Below are 17,676 nucleotides of genomic sequence, written 5' to 3'. Positions count from 1 at the left end.
GCCTCGGCCTCCCAAAGCGCTGGGATTACAGGCGTGAGCCACCGCGCCGGGCCTGATCTATTTTCATGTATAGCACCTTTGGTACTTTGTCTTATGTATCTTGTCTTAGGGGTTTTTAAAATTATTATTATTGAGGCAGAATCTCGCTTTGTTACCCAGTCTGGAGTGCAGTGGCGCAGTCTTAGCTTACTGCAGCCTCTGCCTTCCGGGTTCAAGTGATTCTTCTGCCTCAGTCTCCCAAGTAGCTGGGACCACAGATATGCACCAATACGCCCAGCTAATTTTTGTATTTTTAGTAAGGACATGGTTTTACCATGTTTGCCGGGCTGGTCTTGAAGTCCTGACCTCATGATCTGCCTGCCTCATCCTCCCAAAGTGCTGGGATTACAGGCGTGAGCCACCATGCCCAGCCTTATCTTAGGTTTTTTAAAGTTATATGTTAAACACATCAAAAGTTATGTTTACAATAATGTGAAAAGTAATAAACATGCCCCAGCATGATGGCCCTTAAAAACATAACGCAAAATGAAAGAAGCCAGTTGCTGAAGACCACATATTACAGGATTCCATTTAAATGAAGTGCCCAGAATTGGCATACCCAGAGAGTCGGGAAGCAGACTGGTGGTTGTGGAGGGCTGGGGAGATGTGAGGGGACCGCTAATTGGTACAGGTTTTCTTTCTGAGATGATGAAAATGCACCAGGATCAGTTGTGCTATTGGTTGCACAACTGTGGGAAAGTGCTGAACCACCTCATCGTTCACCTCAGATGGGGGAGATGCTCTGTGAATTCTATCTCAGTAAAGCTGCCATTAAAAAATACAAATCAGGCCAGGCGTGGTGGCTCATGTCTGTAATTCCAGCACTTTGGGAGGCCAGGCGGGTGGATCACCTGAGATTAGGAATTTGAGACTAGCCTGGCCAACATGGAGAAACTCCGTCTCTACTAAAAATACAAAATAAGCCGGGCGTTGTGGCACTTGCCTATAATCTCAGCTACTCAGGAGGCTGAGGCAAGAGAATCGCTTGAACCCAGGAGGCGGAGGTTGCAGTGCACCAAGATCATGCCACTGCACCCCAGTCTGGGTGACAAGAGTGAAACTCTGTCTCCACAAAATAAATAAACAAACAAATAAATAAATAAAAATAAAATGAGGCCAGGTACAGTGGCTCTTGCCTGTAATGCCAATGCTTTGGGAAGCCGAGGCAGGCAGATCACTTAGGAGTTCGAGACCAGCCTGGCCAACATGGTGAAACCCCGTCTCTACTAAAAATACAAAAATTAGCTGGGCATGGTGGCGCATGCCTGTAGTCCCAGCTGTTTGGGAGGCTGAGGCAGGAGACTCGCTTAAGCCCGGGATGCAGAGGTTGCAGTGAGTCGAGATGGTGCCATTGTACTCCAGCCTGGGCGATGGAGCGAGACTCTGTCTCAAAAGAAAGAAAGCGGAAAAGAACAAGTGTTGGTGAGGATATGGAGAAATGGGAAGTGCCGTGCACTGCTGGTGGAAATGTACAGTGGTGCAGCTGCTCTGGAAAACGGTATGGAGTTTCCTCAAAAAAACTAAGAAGTTGAATTACTATATGATCCAGCAGTTCCACTTCTGGGTATATATACCCACCAAAAAAAGCAAGGAATCAAAGAGATGTTTGTGCACCCGTGTTCGTAGCAGCTTTATTCACAATAGCCAGTGGTGGAAACCAAAGTATCCATCATAGATGAATGGATTAACAAAATGTGGTTTATGCATACAGTGGAACATTATTCAGCCTTAAAAAGGAAGAAAATTCGATACATGCTACAGTATGGATGAACCTTGAAAACTAATTATGCTCAGTGGAATAAGCCAGACACAAAAGGGCAAATACTATATATGCTCCCACTTGTATGAAGTACTTGTGTAGTCAGATTCACTGGGGGTAGAGAGTAGAATGGTGGTTTGCAGGGGCTTGGCGTTGGTGGGGAGTGGGCGGGTCGTTTCATGGGTAGAGTTTCAGTTTGGGAAGATAAAGGAATCCTGGAAGTGGATGGTGGTGATGGTTGTACATCAGTGTGCATGTGCTTAGTGCCACTGAACTGTACGCTTAAAAGTGCCTACGGTGGAATATTTTATGTGTATTTTACCACACTTTAAAAAAGACAAAGTGACAGACGTGTGTGCTCCCCGCCCAGTGTGATAGAGAACTAGTGTTACCCTGGCCCGCCTCCTCCTGCAGCAGAGACGCTGTGGCCCAGGTACGCCACAGCACCCTCGCTGTCTTTATAGTTGGCTCTCAGTGGCACGTCCCTGACTTCTGCCACCTTAGAGTGTGTGAGAATTGTATCCCTGGCTCAGGCCACTGGAACTCGTTCATGTCACTCATGGAGGAGGCGCGATTCTGCTCTCCCCTCTCCTGTTGGTCATCTTTTGCTCTCACCGAACAGTCCTGCTCTAACTTTCTTGCGCAGCTCTTGCCTTTTGGGGAGATGCCTCCAGATTATGGCTGCTGGCACAGGCTGGCCACATCCCAGAGGGGTCGTGGAGTTGCCCTGCCGAGCTTTCACTGTGGCCGCCTTTTAACTGGAATGCTAGTGTTCCCAGGGGATTCCTTTGCTGACTGCGAGAGCTGATTGAGTTGGGCTCTAAAGTGGAGAGATGAGGGCCTGAAGCCTGACTCTGGTTGAAGGCTGAGGGAGGGAAGTTCAAGACGCCCACTTTACAAGTGCCTGCAAGCTGTCCTGAGGCCGCAGACGGCGGTCCCCTTCAGTGTCTGCAGCAGTCCCCCTGAGGTGCTGGAACTGGCTGACCCCTGCTTCCAGCGCTAAAGGCTCAGAGAATCCAAAGCTACCTCAGTGCTGGCATGGTGTGTTTAGGATAGCGACACTGATCCTTTTACTTTTCTTCTTCCATATGTTAAGACCCACTTCCGTCGGTGATCTTTAAGTACCAGAGATCACGCCAGATTCAAAAGGATCAAAAGTCATTTACTAGAAAGAGCCCTCCCTCCCTTTTCTTTCCTGAACCCCTTAGTTCCCTCCCTAGTTACCAGTCATAAAAATCATCTTTGTGTATCCTTTCAGAAATGTTCTGTGTATATAAAAGCAAATCGACTTTTAAAAATCACTACAGATAGCATACTGTACACACTCTTCTGAACCCTGCCTTTTCCCCTGAACTTGCTTTCGCTTGGAGACTTTGCTGTTACTGCTGCTACCTTTTTCTTTCTTTTTTTTTTTTTTTTTTTTTGAGACAGAGTTTTACTCGTTGCCCAGGCTGGAGTGCAGTGGCGTGATCTCAGCTCACTGCAACCTCCGCCTCCTGGGATCAAGCAATTCTTCTGCCTCAGGCTCCCAAGTAGCTGGGATTACAAGCACGTGCCACCAAACCTGGCTAATTCTTGTGTTTTTAGTAGAGACGGTGTTTCACCATGTTAGCCAGGCTGGTGTCAAACTCCTGACCTCAGGTGATCCACCCGCCTTGCCCTCCTAAAGTGCTGGGATTACAGGCATGAACCACTGCGCCTGGCTGCTTTTTCTTTTTCTTTCTGTCTTTCTGTTTTTTGTTTTTTGTTTTTTTAAACATAGACTCTATTAATTGCTCTCGTATTGGTCATCTCACACCTGCAATGAAAAGCAAAAATACAGTCCCTTAGGAAGCCCAGGGCTCAAAAGATTCCAACTAGCTCTTACTTTAAAAAAAAAAAAATCTCCATATAATAATAAAAAAAAGGAAAAAAAAAAATCTCCCATGCACCAGGGTTCAGGTCGCCCAGGTCTTTAGGCCCATGGCCTTACGAGTTGGAGGGCAGCTGGTGATGATCTGCAGTGGTTTGAGACAACCTTCCGACTGGGTTCTTTCCTTCATTAGGTTTCGTTTGACCCGCAAGCAGAAGCAAGCCATATATGGGTGGCTGCTGGGTGCTCAGGTGCTGGCTGGACGTGGCTGTCTCCTGGGAGTACTCGGCAGTTTCTTTTTTTTTTTTCTTTCCGTCACCCAGGCTGGAGTGCAGTGGCACACTCTTGGCTCACTGCAACCTCTGCCTCCCGGGTTCAAGTGATTCTTGTGCCTCAGCCTCCTGAGTAGCTAGAATTACAGGCGCGCACCACCATGCCCGGCTAATTTTTGGTAAAGACGGTTGCACTGTGTTGGCCAGGCTGGTCTCAAACTCCTGACATCAAGTGATCTGAACACCTTGGCCTCCCAAAGTGCTGGGATTATAGGCGTGAGCCACCGCACCTGGTCACGGCCACGAGTTTCTGAAGTAAGAGAAGTCCAGCAGTCCGTGTCAGCAGTGCAGACCTGAACCCAGGGACCCAGCAGCGACAGCTTAAAAACCTGTGTCTGCACTGACAGCACCCCGCTCCCACCAGTGTACCGGGAAGTTGGGGTGCTGATGGCCTGGTCGTGGTCGTGTGATCTCCAACAGAGGGATCCTGCAGCTTTGTGTGCTTCTGTGTGTGTTTTGGTTTGAACCTTGCCATCTCTGTATAGGGTCTGTTGCCTTATGGAATCCTAGAAATCCATTTCCCTAGACTTCACGTGTTGCCCTTTCCCAGTGGAAACAGAGATTCCCTTTGCCTAACTGACTTTAAAAGCAGAATTGGCGAGCCTCTGGCGGCGGCACACTTGTGCAGGACCCTGCCTTTGTTTGGAGGCAGTATGGCTTATGCTCTTTGTGTTTCTGCTGTGGATAGGTGTCTTAGACAGTGGGCAGCAACAGTGCCCGGTCCACATGAAGATGCCGAGGCTGCAGGAGGCCAGGGCCGTGGTTTGACAGGCGGGTGGGGGCAGACCCATGCCACCATCTCAGGATGTGTGCTGGTGAGTGCCCCCATGTCCACGTGCTTGCTCACGGCTGTGTCATTCATAGGACTGCCCACAGCCGAGGGCAGAGGATGCCCAGTCTCCTCACTCCCTGTGCTGGGGGGCGGGCCGCACCTGGCAGTGGCAGTGAGGTGGGAGACAGCCGGGAGGGCCTTGGCTTCTCGCTGCTTCTAGGCTGGTTGGGATACGTGGATGCACCCACCCATCCGTCCCAGCAAGCGATGGAGCCTGCAGAGGGGTCTGGGTAGATGTGGGTGCCAGCTGGGCTTGCAGGGGGGCCGGAGGGGATGAGGGGGTGGCATCTGCCCGCTGCTGTGTTTCCAGATGGGGCAGTCTGTTCCGGGGCTGGGGTTTCTGGAATTTCCTCTGTGGGCCCAACAGTGGTTTTCAGTACATTCAGGATGGCGCTGACCTGCTGGGCAGAGAAGGGCACCAGACTAGGGTGCATTTGGGTGTTGGCCAGAGCATTGTGTAAGCCCAGCTTAACACCTCCCTTTTGCTTTGAGTGTTCCTGAGGGAGGAAGCCTGCCTCTGGGGCCCGCCCCAGGTGTCCCTGGCCTGGCTTTGACAGTCAGTAGGATGCACAACTGACTTGGAAGCAACTCCATTTCAGTCTCAAGATGGGGACACGATTTGGCCCTCCACCCCGACCTTGTTATCTGGCCTCTCTGCTCCTCTTGGCTGATGGCCTTGAGACCAGAAGGGAGTTCTCTTGGCCAGGAGTGCTCCCACCTGAGAGTGGAGGCCCCGCCCCTCCCCCTACACCCAGGGCCACAGCCAGCCCATTGCGCCGCTGCCACTCATTTCTCATATGAGCATGTGGGGGCACTGCTCGGCCTTCAGCCCCCCAACGCCAGTGAAGACCCTGCCTCAGGTGTGCTTGTTTGCTGTAGGTGCTTTTAAAATGCTGAATCTGGCTGGATGCGGTAGCTCATGCCTGTTAATCCCAGGACTTTGGGAGGCCAAGGCAAGCGGAACACTTGAGCCCAGAAGATCGAGACCAGCCGGAGCAACATGGCAAAACCCCATCTGTACAAGACAATTTTTTAAAATGAGCCATGCAGCCAGGCATGGTGGCACACACCTGTAGTCCCAGCTACTCGGGAGGCAGAAGTGGGAAGATCGCTTGAACCCGGGAGGTGGAGGCTGCAATGAGCAGAGATCCCGCCACTGCACTCCTACCTGGGTGACAGAGCAGGAACCTGTCTCAAAAATAAAAACTGTTGAATCCTGCCTGGGAGTAACAGCTGGCCTCTCCCTCACCTCTCCTCTAAGACCAAATGGAAAAACTCCACCGAGGACTTTAGAAGGAAACCCCTCCTTTCCCCACAGAAGCTGCTCATGCAGTCTTACAGTAACAGCTCATCAATTCACCCCTGGCAAGGCGGCCACGACATTGGCACACAGTCACAGGCGGCTTGGCAGCAACCCAAGTTCAGGAGGCTCTTGTCCCACCCTCAGCGAACTGATTTCTCCCCAGTGCATGCAGTTTAATTAGGGCCTATGATTGAATTAGGAGGCTTTGCCTTAGCCCAGCTTCGTTACAGTGACTTTTTCAGGATAAAGAGTTCCCTTTGCCCAGGTCCAAGCCAGTGCCTTTTATGAAAGTGGTTCCCACCCAGGGGGTAGGGCCCCCATGTTTGGGGGCACAGTCAGCCCATTACTAATGACTTTCATCTTTAATGTGGCCACATAAGATCGTTAAGCAGTTGTTTATCCAGCCGGCATGAAACCCTGCCTGTTAGGCTTGCTTATTTGTTTGCTGAAAGCTTTGAGCTGGGAGGAGTCTCCGTAGTAGGAAGGACTGTGATTGCCTGTTCTTTTTCCTTAAAGTTTGCCCTGACAGTCCGATTTCCACCATCCTGCACTTGGAATTGCTCCCATCTTTGAAGGAGGCTGGAGGGAGTTACCTTCATGCTGGGCTGAGGTTCTGGGGTGGCTTGTTATGAATGTCTTCACTTGGCGCTCCTATGTTATGGCAAGCGGCCAGGTGGCTCAGCTCCCCACGACTTTCCTCTGCACAGCAGCCAGGTGTGCATGCCAGGACAGGCCGGGCGGACGGGACCTTCGCGTCTGCGCACACTGAGGGCTGTGCTGCTTGTTGGCCCCTAAAGGAAGCTAGTTCCTGTCAGAGCCTCAGGTAGATGGGCCACATTGACCCTTGTGTGGCGTAGTACACTGTGCCAGAGCCTCCCAGTTGGAGGGGCATGGACTCCGGCAGGGGAGCAGTGACCAGCAGGTCCCTAGAGCCTCGTGTCCTTTAGTCAGATGAGTTTGACCATCCCGGGGACCAGGGTGTGCTGAGGGAAGGGGCAGCTTTGCACTGAGGCATGTGACAGAACATGGCTCTGCACAGCCGTGGGAGCCATGGGTTGGAAAACTTGATCCAGCCTCAAGAGCTGTGTCAGGGCTCAGTTAAAAGACTTTTCGCAGATGAGCAGATAAGGGAAAAGTAGGATGCGGAGTGGCGTTGTGGAGATGCAGCAAGATCTGTCTCAGCTGAAACCAACCAAGGAAAAATGACAAGGCGTGGGTAGCCCTGTATTCAGGCCTGCCCGCCACAGGTGAAGAAGATTCTGCTTTGGGTGGGAAATTTGGACTGCAAGGCCTGAAACCAGCAAGAAAAGCCAGACTGCCTAAAATGCAGCTTGGCCCACAGTCACTGCTGGGGCTGCTGTCTGGCCTTGCCTTGCAGAGCTGAGCCTTCCATGTGGTGGATCTCCTGCTGGTTGGGGTCATGGCATGCACCCCAGTCCCAGGGGGAAAGCCCCTTGTGTGGTCTCCGTGGCTGTGTTTCTGATGCAAATGAGTGGCATTTGCCGGTGGGGCAGGGGCCTGGGCCTACAGGGCCGGAATCGGTGGCATTGCTGGCTGGATGTTTTGAAGCCCCTCAATTGACCCTCCTGCCCACTACATTTGGGGGCCACTACTGTCCTTGAAGTGCCGTCTTTTCCTCATTCAGGGAAAGGGTCGCTTTTCCCATGCAGTGGGCTAGTGTCCTGGGTCTCCTGTTCTCCCGTCCGCGGTGGGGAGCAGCGGGAGGCTGCTGCCATCCGGGAAGGGCACCCAGGGCTTGTGCAGCCCGGCCTCCCAGGAGAGCCAAAGGAGTTTGGATTTCGCCCAAGGCAGAGCTCTTCCATTGTGCCTCTGTTCTGCGGGCCCAGGATGACCACTTAGGAACCATGTGGAGGGCAAGGGCTTTGCATGATCTGTCCTGAGGCCTGTGGTTTCCAGTAAGAATCCTCCTGCAGTTGCCCTGATTAAGAACGGCTCTCAGGCTGTTGGCCTCGTGCTGCCGTGTGTGCTCATGTGACTGTGCCAATCGTTCTTTCTCCTTTAGGCTCCTTTGCTGACTCAGATCAGTTGGTCCACAGCCTTAGGCTAACCACCAGGCCTGTGTTTGTTCTTTTAAACATCAAGGTACTCCTTTTTCTGCCTTTTTATATCTGAATTTTTTTTTTTTTTTTTTTTTGAGACAGAGTCTCGTTCTGTCACCCAGGCTGCAGTGCAATGGCGCGATCTCGGCTCACTGCAACCTCTGCCTCCCAGGTTCAAGTGATTCCCCTGCCTCAGCATCCCGAGTAGATAACGGGATTATAGGCATGCGCCACCACACCTGGCTAATTTTTTGTATCTTTAGTAGACACAGGGTTTCACCATGTTGGCCAGGCTGTTCTTGAACTCCTGACCTCATGTTTCACCCACCCCAGCCTCCCAAAGTGCTAGGATTACAGGTGTGAGCCACTGCGCCCAGGCTTATTTCACTATTTCAGGAAAAATACTTTTTACTTATTGTCTTGTGTTGGGATCTAAAGGAGATGAGGACGTAAGTGAGGTGTGCTCTCCGCAGTGCAGGCTCAGACCTCCCCCAGCACTGAAACACAGTTAAGTGCTCCTCAGCCTAATCATCCTGTCTCTCTCTCTCCCTCTCCTGCCCCCTCCATCAAAAGGGTGAGCTTGTCGGCCACAGACTGCTACATTGTGCACGAGATCTACAATGGGGAGAATGCCCAAGACCAGTTTGAGTACGAGCTGGAGCAGGCCCTGGAAGCCCAGTACAAGTACATTGTGATTGAGCCCACGCGCATCGGCGACGAGACGGCCCGCTGGATCACTGTGGGCAACTGTCTGCACAAGACGGCTGTGCTGGCGGGCACCGCCTGTCTCTTCACCCCGTTGGCGCTGCCCTTAGATTATTCCCACTACATCTCCCTGCCCGCTGGTGTGCTGAGCCTGGCCTGCTGCACCCTCTATGGGATCTCCTGGCAGTTTGACCCTTGCTGCAAGTACCAAGTGGAGTACGACGCCTATAAACTGTCGCGCCTGCCTCTGCACACGCTCACCTCCTCCACCCCAGTGGTGCTGGTCCGGAAGGACGACCTGCACAGAAAGAGACTGCACAACACGATAGCACTGGCCGCCCTGGTGTACTGTGTAAAGAAGATTTACGAACTCTATGCCGTATGATTTCAGTAGAACAGGGAGCGAAGCAAAACCACCTGGCCCACAAGAGACAACAGAGTATTCAGATCGCCACAGTCACGTTTCTTACTCTGTGAGGCAGCAGAGCCTGGGAAGGTGTTTGGCTTAATATTTGTTATTTTTAAAAAATAACAGATCACGGGTGTACCCAGGGTTTTTCAGCTCATTACACTAAGATGTGGATTTCCATAACCCAAGAGGGGGGTCTGAGGCTGTGGAAGTCCAATTGGGCAGTGGAACGCTGATGGAGGCAGACGCTGCTGAGGGGGTGTGGACGTGCTTTGGGGGGGGGTCTTTAAGTCTATTGTTTAACTATACCATCCAGAGCCCACCAGAAGCTATTGACCATTAAAATTATGAGAATTTCAACTCCTGCTCTTCTCTCTTTCCATGTCTGCCTGCAGCTGCTGCTGCACATCCGCTCTGGGTGGCGGCTTGTACGTGGAAGCAGCAGGTGCTGTGGTAGCCACCCTGCCCTGCTCTTAGCTGTGGCCCAGTGTTACCAGTTACAGCAACGACAAGCCTAGATCCGAGGTAGTCCTGGGGCCAACCCCCGCCCAGGAGCAGTCTCCTGGCTCACATTGGCCTCATCATTCCAAAGGCCAGCATTGCTACCATGCCGTTCAGGAACATGGTAGGATAAGGTGATGAGGCTTGGAGGCCTTTGGGTCTCCATTTGGGTTCACGTGGGGAACTCTGGGCTCTAGGATCCCTCTTCAGAGATCTGAACACTATGTTTTCTTTGAAGCACCGACACTCTTCCTGCTGTGGACCCTGAGTTTATGAACCCATTGCCTTTGGCTGACAGAAAAGCCCTCAGAGCGATCTTGGAAACACCCCCTGGCCTCAGTGCTCCTCCCTCACACCGAAAGATAGACTGCATCACCTGCCACGTTTCCTCTAAGGCAGGGTTGGCCAATCTTGACTTCCCTGCGCCACATTGGAAAGAGAATTGTCTTGGACCACACATAAAACACACTAACACTAATGATAGCTGATGAGCTAAAAACAAAAACAAAATTGCGAAAAAATAATGTTTTAAGAAAGTTTACAAATTTGTGTTGGGCCACATTCAAAGCCGTCCTGGGCTGCATGAGGCCCGTGGGCTGCTGGTTGGTGATTGGACAAGCTTGCTCTAAGGCCTTGGGTAAATGGGAAATTATCACTTCCACAAAAAGGCTAGGGCCCCTGTCTTCACCTGCCTTCCTAAAGCCCATTCATTCCTGAAGAGCCACGTGGCACCTCCTTCTGAAAGCCAATCATTTTTTTCTTTTTTCTTTTTTTTTTTTTGAGACAGAGTCTTGCTCTGTCACCCAGGATGGAGTGAAGTGGCGTGATCTCTCTCGGCTCACTGCAACCTCTACCTCCTGAGTTCAAGTGATTCTCCTGCCTCAGGCCCGAGTAGCTGAGACTACAGGTGTGTGCTACCATGCCCGGATAATTTTTGTATTTTTAGTATAGACGGGATTTCGCCGTGCTGGCCAGGCTGGTCTCTAACTCCTGGCCTCAAGTGATCTGCCCGCCTCGGCCTCCCAAAGTGTCGGGATTACAGGCGTGAGCTGCCTTGCCCAGCCAGGCCAATCTTTAAGAGATAGCCAAAGTGGTTTCTCACCTAGTTTTAAAAGCTCCATCAGGAAGACCTAATGTGACAGAGTCATGGAGGGGTGCATGGGAAGGCTTCACAAGGGGTGATTGGGCCATTTTTTGTAGGGGAGATTCAGAGCTTTTAAAGATTTTAAAAGGGACCCGTGGCCCACACAAAGTTTAAGAAACTTTGATTTAATTCCAAGAGATTTAGAAATACTTATCACTCAGTTGAGTGCTGGGGGCATGACGGTGTTGAGTGTGCACCATTGTTTACGTGGCAGTCTCTAGGCACCTGGAATAATGGTGAAGAGGGAACTGCCTTAGCCACACAACTGATCCCGGAAAAACATGCCTCATCTCGACGGCAGGGTGAGTTGAAATGCAGCTGCCCATGACCCCTCAGGTGTCAGTGCTGGCATCTGAGCCTGCTGGGCAGGTTTTTTTTTTTTTTAAAATAATGCCCAGATTTGGAAAGGGAGCCCCATGCCTGGCCTGGAAGTGCTCTGCCAACAAGTTAGATTTCATGGGGGAGTTGACTGGAAGGCACAAGCTGGACAAGCCAGACAAGTTGAGGCAACCTCAAGTCAGCTGAGCAGAAGCCCTCGCCCGAAGTAGAAACCAGGTGCAAACGGGTAGCTCTTCCACCGTTTCCCAAGCTGCACTGAGCCAAGTGATTCTTGTTGGATGTATTAACCCAGGTTCTGAAATGCCATCTTAGTTACATGACCCCTGACCAGGGAGATGGGGATGAGGTGCTGGTGTGGACAGCAGGCAGTGGTTTCATGTGCCTGAGGCTGGCAGCGAGGAGAAGCAGAAGTGCGCCTCCCTCCCCACTGTCAGTGCTGACTTCTCTGTTCCTGCCATGGTCCTGCCTAGAGGATCAGTCATGGCAGAGCTGCTGACAAGTCGCTTATGGTCATCTGTGATATGCGACGGTACTTCTGAAGAAATAGCATTCGAAGGCTGAGTGCAGTAGCTCATGCCTATAATCCCAGCACATTGGGAGGCTGAGGGAGGAGGACCATTAAATACTTGAGTCCAGGAGTTCAAGACCAGTCTGGGCAACATAGCAAGACCTGTCTCTATAAAAAAAAAAAGACGAAAATTAGCCAGATGTGGTGCTACGCAAATGTGGTCCCAGCTACTCAGGAGTCTGAGGAGGGAGAATCGCTCAAGCCTCAGAGGTTGAGGATGCAGTGAGCTGTGATCTTGCCACTGCACTCCAGCCTGGGCGACAGAGTGTGACCCTTTCTCCAAAAAATAATTTTTTTTTTTTCTTGAGATGGAGTCTCTCTGTCGCCCAGGCCAGAGTGCAATGGCGCGATCTCGGCTCACTGCAGCCTCTGTCTCCTGGGTTCAAGCAATTCTCCTGTCTCAGCCTCCCGAGTGAGCTGAGATTACAGGTTGCCACGACTGGCTAATTTTTTGTCTTTTTAGTAGAGACAGGGTTTCACCATGCTGGCCAGGCTGGTCTTGAACACCTGGCCTCAGGTGATCCATCTGCCTCGGCCTCCCAAAGTGCTGGGATTACAGACATGAGCTGCCGTGCCTGGCCATTTTTTTTTTTTTTTCTTTTTTTTAAACAGCATTCAGTAACTGCTGAGGAAGGCAAAGGCCAAGTTACCGGGGCCCTCTGCAAAATCCACTTAAATTTGAGTCCTACATGGACCACTTTAGGGAACAGATTGTGTCATTAATCTAGTGAATTAGTTTTAGCTACCCATCCCCACCCAATTTCAGAGAAGAGTGAAGAGCCGTTATGTAAAAGGACAACTGATCAAACTGCATCTCCTCGTTCTGGTCTGTTAGCTCCCTCCAGAGTTTTCACATCTGGTGCAGCAGCTGCTGGGCCCTGAGGGAAGGAAGGGAGACTTGCTGGGAGGTGGGCAGGGAGCCCAGGGCTGTACACTATTTTTTCGATTCACTAATCAGCTACGGCCCCTCTGCACTGCATGGAGGTGCTGCTGTTTGGAAAAGCTAATTGGTTTTATTTTTCCGTCTCTGGTTTTGGCATGATGTGAAACACCAAGGGGCTTAAAGAGCAAAGTGGCAAGTGTCTTTGAACTTCATCAGATATCTGAAGGCAGAACCAATTAAAAATCATGCTTTTCAGACCTCCCCAGCAGAATTTAAGGATGAAAGAGAAGGGGGCAAAAACCCTCTAAAGACAGAAAAGAGAAAGTGGAACGGCAGCATCACTAACCCTGCTGGCAACGTCCATGTTCAAACACTGATTCGAAAATCCAAGAGCAATGAAGGTTGCTCAAAGGCCATCAGCTGAACCCAGGCTGTGGCTGGGCTTCTTGCTTTGGAGCAGTGCACGTGGGGCCCACCCACAGGAAGGTGCTTCAGCTGCTAAGTTGGGAGAATTCTAAAGGCTCAGTAAGTCCCACATTATCCAAACCACTGCTGTCTCCAGGAAGGGACACTGAACTCCAGCGACCCAAGACAACATGGACATGAAAGAGCACAGCTGCAGGCCCTTTTAGTCCTCAGCCTCTGAGGCCAAGAAGAGCGTCTCTCTGGTGTTGGTGCGACTTTAACAGGTCCCCTCTGGGACTCGCCAACCTCCTCCTCAAGAACAGTGGGCCTCAGACTCCGCCTTTGGCAAACAGCTTTATCTAGCTAGATTTTCACAATTCTTCAGTTTGTGTTATAGTTTATATGGCAAAATATAAACTTTATAAAGTTAAGTTTTAGAAAGTGATTTGAGCTTTTTAGCATGTTGGATAAGTAAACAATCAATAATATTGAGATCTGGCTGGTCTAGCACGTCAATCTCCAGTTGCTAACCACTTTAATTGGGAGGAAATGAACTTTAGAAATGAACTGGACCTACTCAGTAAGCCTCAACCGTGTATTTTTAATAAATTAGAAAGGTGGTAGCTGGGCATGGTGGCACACACCTATAATCCCAGCTACTCGGGAGGTTGAGGCAGGAGAATCACTTGAAGGTGAGTCACAGGAGGTGGCGGTTGCAGTGAGCTGAGATCGTGCCATTGTACTCCAGCCTGGGCGACAAGAGCAAAACTCCATTTCAGAAAAGAGGCCGGGCACGGTGGCTCACGCCTGTAATCCCAGCACTTTGGGAGGCCGAGGTGGGTGGATCACGAGGTCAGGAGATTGAGACCATCCTGGCTAATATGGTGAGACCCTGTCTCTACTAAAAATACAAAAAAATTAGCTGGGCGTGGTGGCGGGCGCCTGTAGTCCCAGCTACTCAGGAGGCTGAGGCGGGAGAATGGCATGAACCCGGGAGGTGGAGCTTGCAGTGAGCAGAGATCATGCCACTGCACTCCAGCCTGGGCAACAGAGCGAGACTCTGTCTCAAAAAAAAAAAAAAAAGAAAAAGAGGCCAGGCATGGTGGCTCACGCCTGTAATCCCAACACTTTGGGAGGCCGAGGCCATCTCAAAAAAAAAAAAAAAAAAAAAAAAACAACATGAAAGCAGGTGTTCGTTCTGGCTGCAATCCAACCACTTACAACTAACAGGTGGTATGTAGGTTAAGAAATATTTAATGCCAGCCCAAGCTCCATGCACCCCAGCTGTGAGTCAGGTCACAATGGCCCCAAAACCAACAACCTCAACAACGTATGTGACGTTCCTGTCTTCTGATGATGGAGTACACGGTTGCTAAACTTGCATTTCTTTGAGGGCAGCCTATCACAACCTCCAGTTGCTGACCATGTTATATAACGGAGAGGAAAGGACAGCACCTGGACACCAGGTGCCTCTGAGTGTGGCAGCCAACAGCGTCCAAGGAGAAACGTCCTCTCGTCTCCATCTAGAGGGACAGCGCCCTTCATTGCTGCCATTTCCTGGAAACCTGCTGTGTGCTCGGCACTTTCATTCAACCTTAGACTCGGGCTGAGCTTTAGACAGGTTCTGCTGCTGTCTCAGTTCCAGCTCTTGCCTAGCCAGTGTGAACACTAAGGAGACCCTTCTCTTCCATGTCAGGAGGGAGGTTGACAATTTACCTGGAAAATGAAGAAAGACCCATCATGTCTGTGTCCACATTTTACCCAGAGGCTCCTGGAACGTCCAGGAAGCGTTAGGAGCTGGGACAAGTCACCAGATCTAATCACCCATTTGTTCTCCTACTCCCAGGAAACCTGAAACCTTCTGACACCCTAACCAAAGGCTGGCTGTGGCCATTTTTATCATCTGTCGAGGGCAGCTGTTTAAAATACAAACTCAGGCCAGGCGCGGTGGCTCACGCCTGTCATCCCAGCGCTTTTGGAGGCCGAGGCAGGCGGATCATGAGGTCAAGAGATCGAGACCAGCCTGGCCAACGTGGTGAAACCCCGCCTCTACTAAAAATACAAAAATTAGCTGGGTGTGGTGGCGTGTGCCTGTAGTCCCAGCTACTTGGGAGGCCGAGGCAGGAGAATTGCTTGAACCCGGGAGGCGGAGGTTGCAGTGAGCCGAGATTGCGCCACTGCACTCCAGCCTGGGCAACTGAGCGAGACTCCGTCTCAAAAAAAAAAAAACAAATGTTGCGCTCAATGTTATATAATGGTCATAAAATACAGGCTCAACAAGGCCAGAGTTGGGACATGGTGCAAGATGTCAGTATGATATGATAGGAGATTTGTAATCCAATTTGGGGAAGTCTACAGTGGACCTACATTTCAATTTTTCTGTTTCAATAATAGGAAAAGTTTCTTCCTAAACACTAGAAATGAACTTGACCTACTCAGTGAGCCTCAACCATGTATTTTTACTAAATCAGAAAGGCAGAAACAGGCATTCTTTCTGGCTATGATCCAACTAGTCACAGCTAACAAAGGCTCACTTCCACCAGACCAGGGGCTGCTGTAGAATCTGCCCAGCTGGCCAATTTGATGGTTTCACTTCTAGAGGGATGCACGGGGCCATGCAGCATCCTCCTCTCCCTTTTGGCTGCTCTCTCTTTAGTAAGTTCACCTTCTGCTTGGAGTGGTGCCTGGCATCCTACAGGGATGCAGTGAGAGTTAAGAGAGAAACAGGAATTCCTACGAGGTGCTAAAGCCGGCATCCCTTGGGATACGCCAATAAGCCATTACATACTGGCCCAGTTTTTATGTTGGATGAGATATCACAGGGCCCTGGAAATGGGTGTGACTACTGACTTCTTGAAACTACAGCTTTCTCCCTTGAGTACTGGAGGTGGTCTTTCTGCCGAAACAATTAGGGTTTAAGTCAAATACAAAAACAGCGGGGTCAGGTGACATAACATCTTCTGATTCCAAAGTTGAAACAATTTCTAGGAGCTAGCAGGGCCAGAATTCAAAGGACACAAGGTTCTAGTCCTTGAAGACTACAACTCTTACTGTTTGAGATGTTTATTTCTTATTTTTAGGGTTAAACCCCAGCTCCATGTTTATTCCTGAAGTGTTTCCCCTCACCCCGGGAAGAAGCTGGTTGCTGTTTTTGGTTCTCTTCCTCTGCCAGCAGATCTGCATGAGATGTGTTTCTTCAGTCTTTCCCATTTGTGAGACAAATCTCCATTACAGTCTCAACAAATACAACTGTCCCTTGTAGAGTAACCAAGCGTAAGAGTGCTGCCTCTCTGCCCTGCCTCTGGCTGGTCGGAGTACTAGGAGTTCTTGGATTTCCGCTCTTTTCTGGCCCTGGAGGCCATGAGGCTGAAGAAGAGCCCAGGAGCCAGAGTTCGAAGATAAATGGCCAAGGAAGGCAGTAAGTCAGCCAGGATCACATCTTTCTTCTTCTTCCCCACAGCAGCAAGAACATCGTGGGCCACCTCCACAGGGCTTCGGCCCTGGGCTGTGGTGGTGTCCATAACTAAAATAAATAAAACAAAAGAAACACATGAACTAACTTGGAAGCAGAGGTCCCTCTTGAGGAGTGGAGCTGATGTGAGCCGTCAGGTCAGCCTGCTGCCTTTCCCACCGCGAAGCTCTTCCCCGGACCAGGAAGCCGGTGGTGTGCCACCACCCCTAATGATTCCATGCTCCAAGGAAAGGAGGAACCATTTTGCAGCTGGATGTGGGTCAGTGGGGGAAGCAAGAATGGGGTGGGATGTGGAAACAAGGTAGACTGAGGATCCCAGTTAGGGCTTGGAACCAAAGTGAGTCTGTCTGCATGGTGGTACACAGCAAAGGCACAGAGTGAGCCCCTCATACTGCATCTGAAAAGCAGCTTCCTGACCTGGGAAACATGTGCCTGTTAGAACAACTAAAGACTAAGGGATGTTGTGCCACCTCATTTGTCTTGGGTAGTCTGGCTTCAGGGTGGCCAGACAGAGGTGGCTGGGGACTACTGACGCCCATATGCACAAGCTCACTGAGTCAGAAGCAGACACATGTCCCTGTTCTCGATGTCAAGTATTAACTGGATGAGGAACAGGAAGAAATCCTTAGTTTGTTTTAGGCGTTAGAAGGGACAGCTGGAAGAGATTAGAAGGAGGTGTTAGGTTAACAGCAACTGATGTTCCTTCTACCCTAGTAATTTGACAATTTTGCCAGCAAAGTAGGACCAGCTGGCAGGCACACAGGAGAGGCCGCTAGCACAGACCATGTGAAACCACTTTTTTTTTTTTTTTTTTGAGACGGAGTCTTGCTCTGTCGCCCAGGCTGGAGTGCACTGGCTAGATCTCAGCTCACTGCAAGCTCCGCCTCCCGGGTTTACACCATTCTCCTGCCTCAGCCTCCCGAGTAGCTGGGACTACAGGCGCCTGCCACCTTGCCCGGCTAGTTTTTTTTTTATTTTTTAGTAGAGATGGGGTTTCACCGTGTTAGCCAGGATGGTCTCGATCTGCTGACCTCGTGATCCGCCCGTCTCAGCCTCCCAAAGTGCTGGGATTA

At 50.7% G+C, this 17,676-nt stretch overlaps 2 protein-coding genes across 10 annotated transcripts in view; one reads left to right on the top strand and one right to left on the bottom strand.

Annotated features, from left to right (window-relative positions):
- TMEM11 (transmembrane protein 11) overlaps window positions 1–9,651 on the top strand; it is a 17,383-nt gene extending 7,732 nt beyond the window's left edge. For both annotated transcript variants that reach the window (XM_023195006.3, XM_023195007.3), the window contains one exon: window positions 8,751–9,651. In XM_023195006.3, coding sequence (XP_023050774.1) covers window positions 8,751–9,267 — 517 coding nt within the window. In that variant the 3' untranslated portion in view covers window positions 9,268–9,651. The remainder of the gene's footprint in view (window positions 1–8,750) is intronic.
- A 6,502-nt stretch (window positions 9,652–16,153) lies between these two features.
- DHRS7B (dehydrogenase/reductase 7B) overlaps window positions 16,154–17,676 on the bottom strand; it is a 52,196-nt gene continuing 50,673 nt past the window's right edge. For 7 of the 8 annotated variants that reach the window (XM_023195002.2, XM_023194999.2, XM_023195003.3 and 4 more), the window contains one exon: window positions 16,179–16,654. In XM_023195002.2, coding sequence (XP_023050770.1) covers window positions 16,449–16,654 — 206 coding nt within the window. In that variant the 3' untranslated portion in view covers window positions 16,179–16,448. Of the gene's footprint in view, window positions 16,655–17,676 lie in introns of all 8 variants that reach the window. The other variant, XM_023195001.3, reaches the window with a different exon arrangement.

This window comes from Piliocolobus tephrosceles, chromosome 16, assembly GCF_002776525.5.
Source record: "Piliocolobus tephrosceles isolate RC106 chromosome 16, ASM277652v3, whole genome shotgun sequence".
Lineage (NCBI taxonomy): Eukaryota > Metazoa > Chordata > Mammalia > Primates > Cercopithecidae > Piliocolobus > Piliocolobus tephrosceles.
This window is presented reverse-complemented; position numbering and strand designations above follow the sequence as displayed.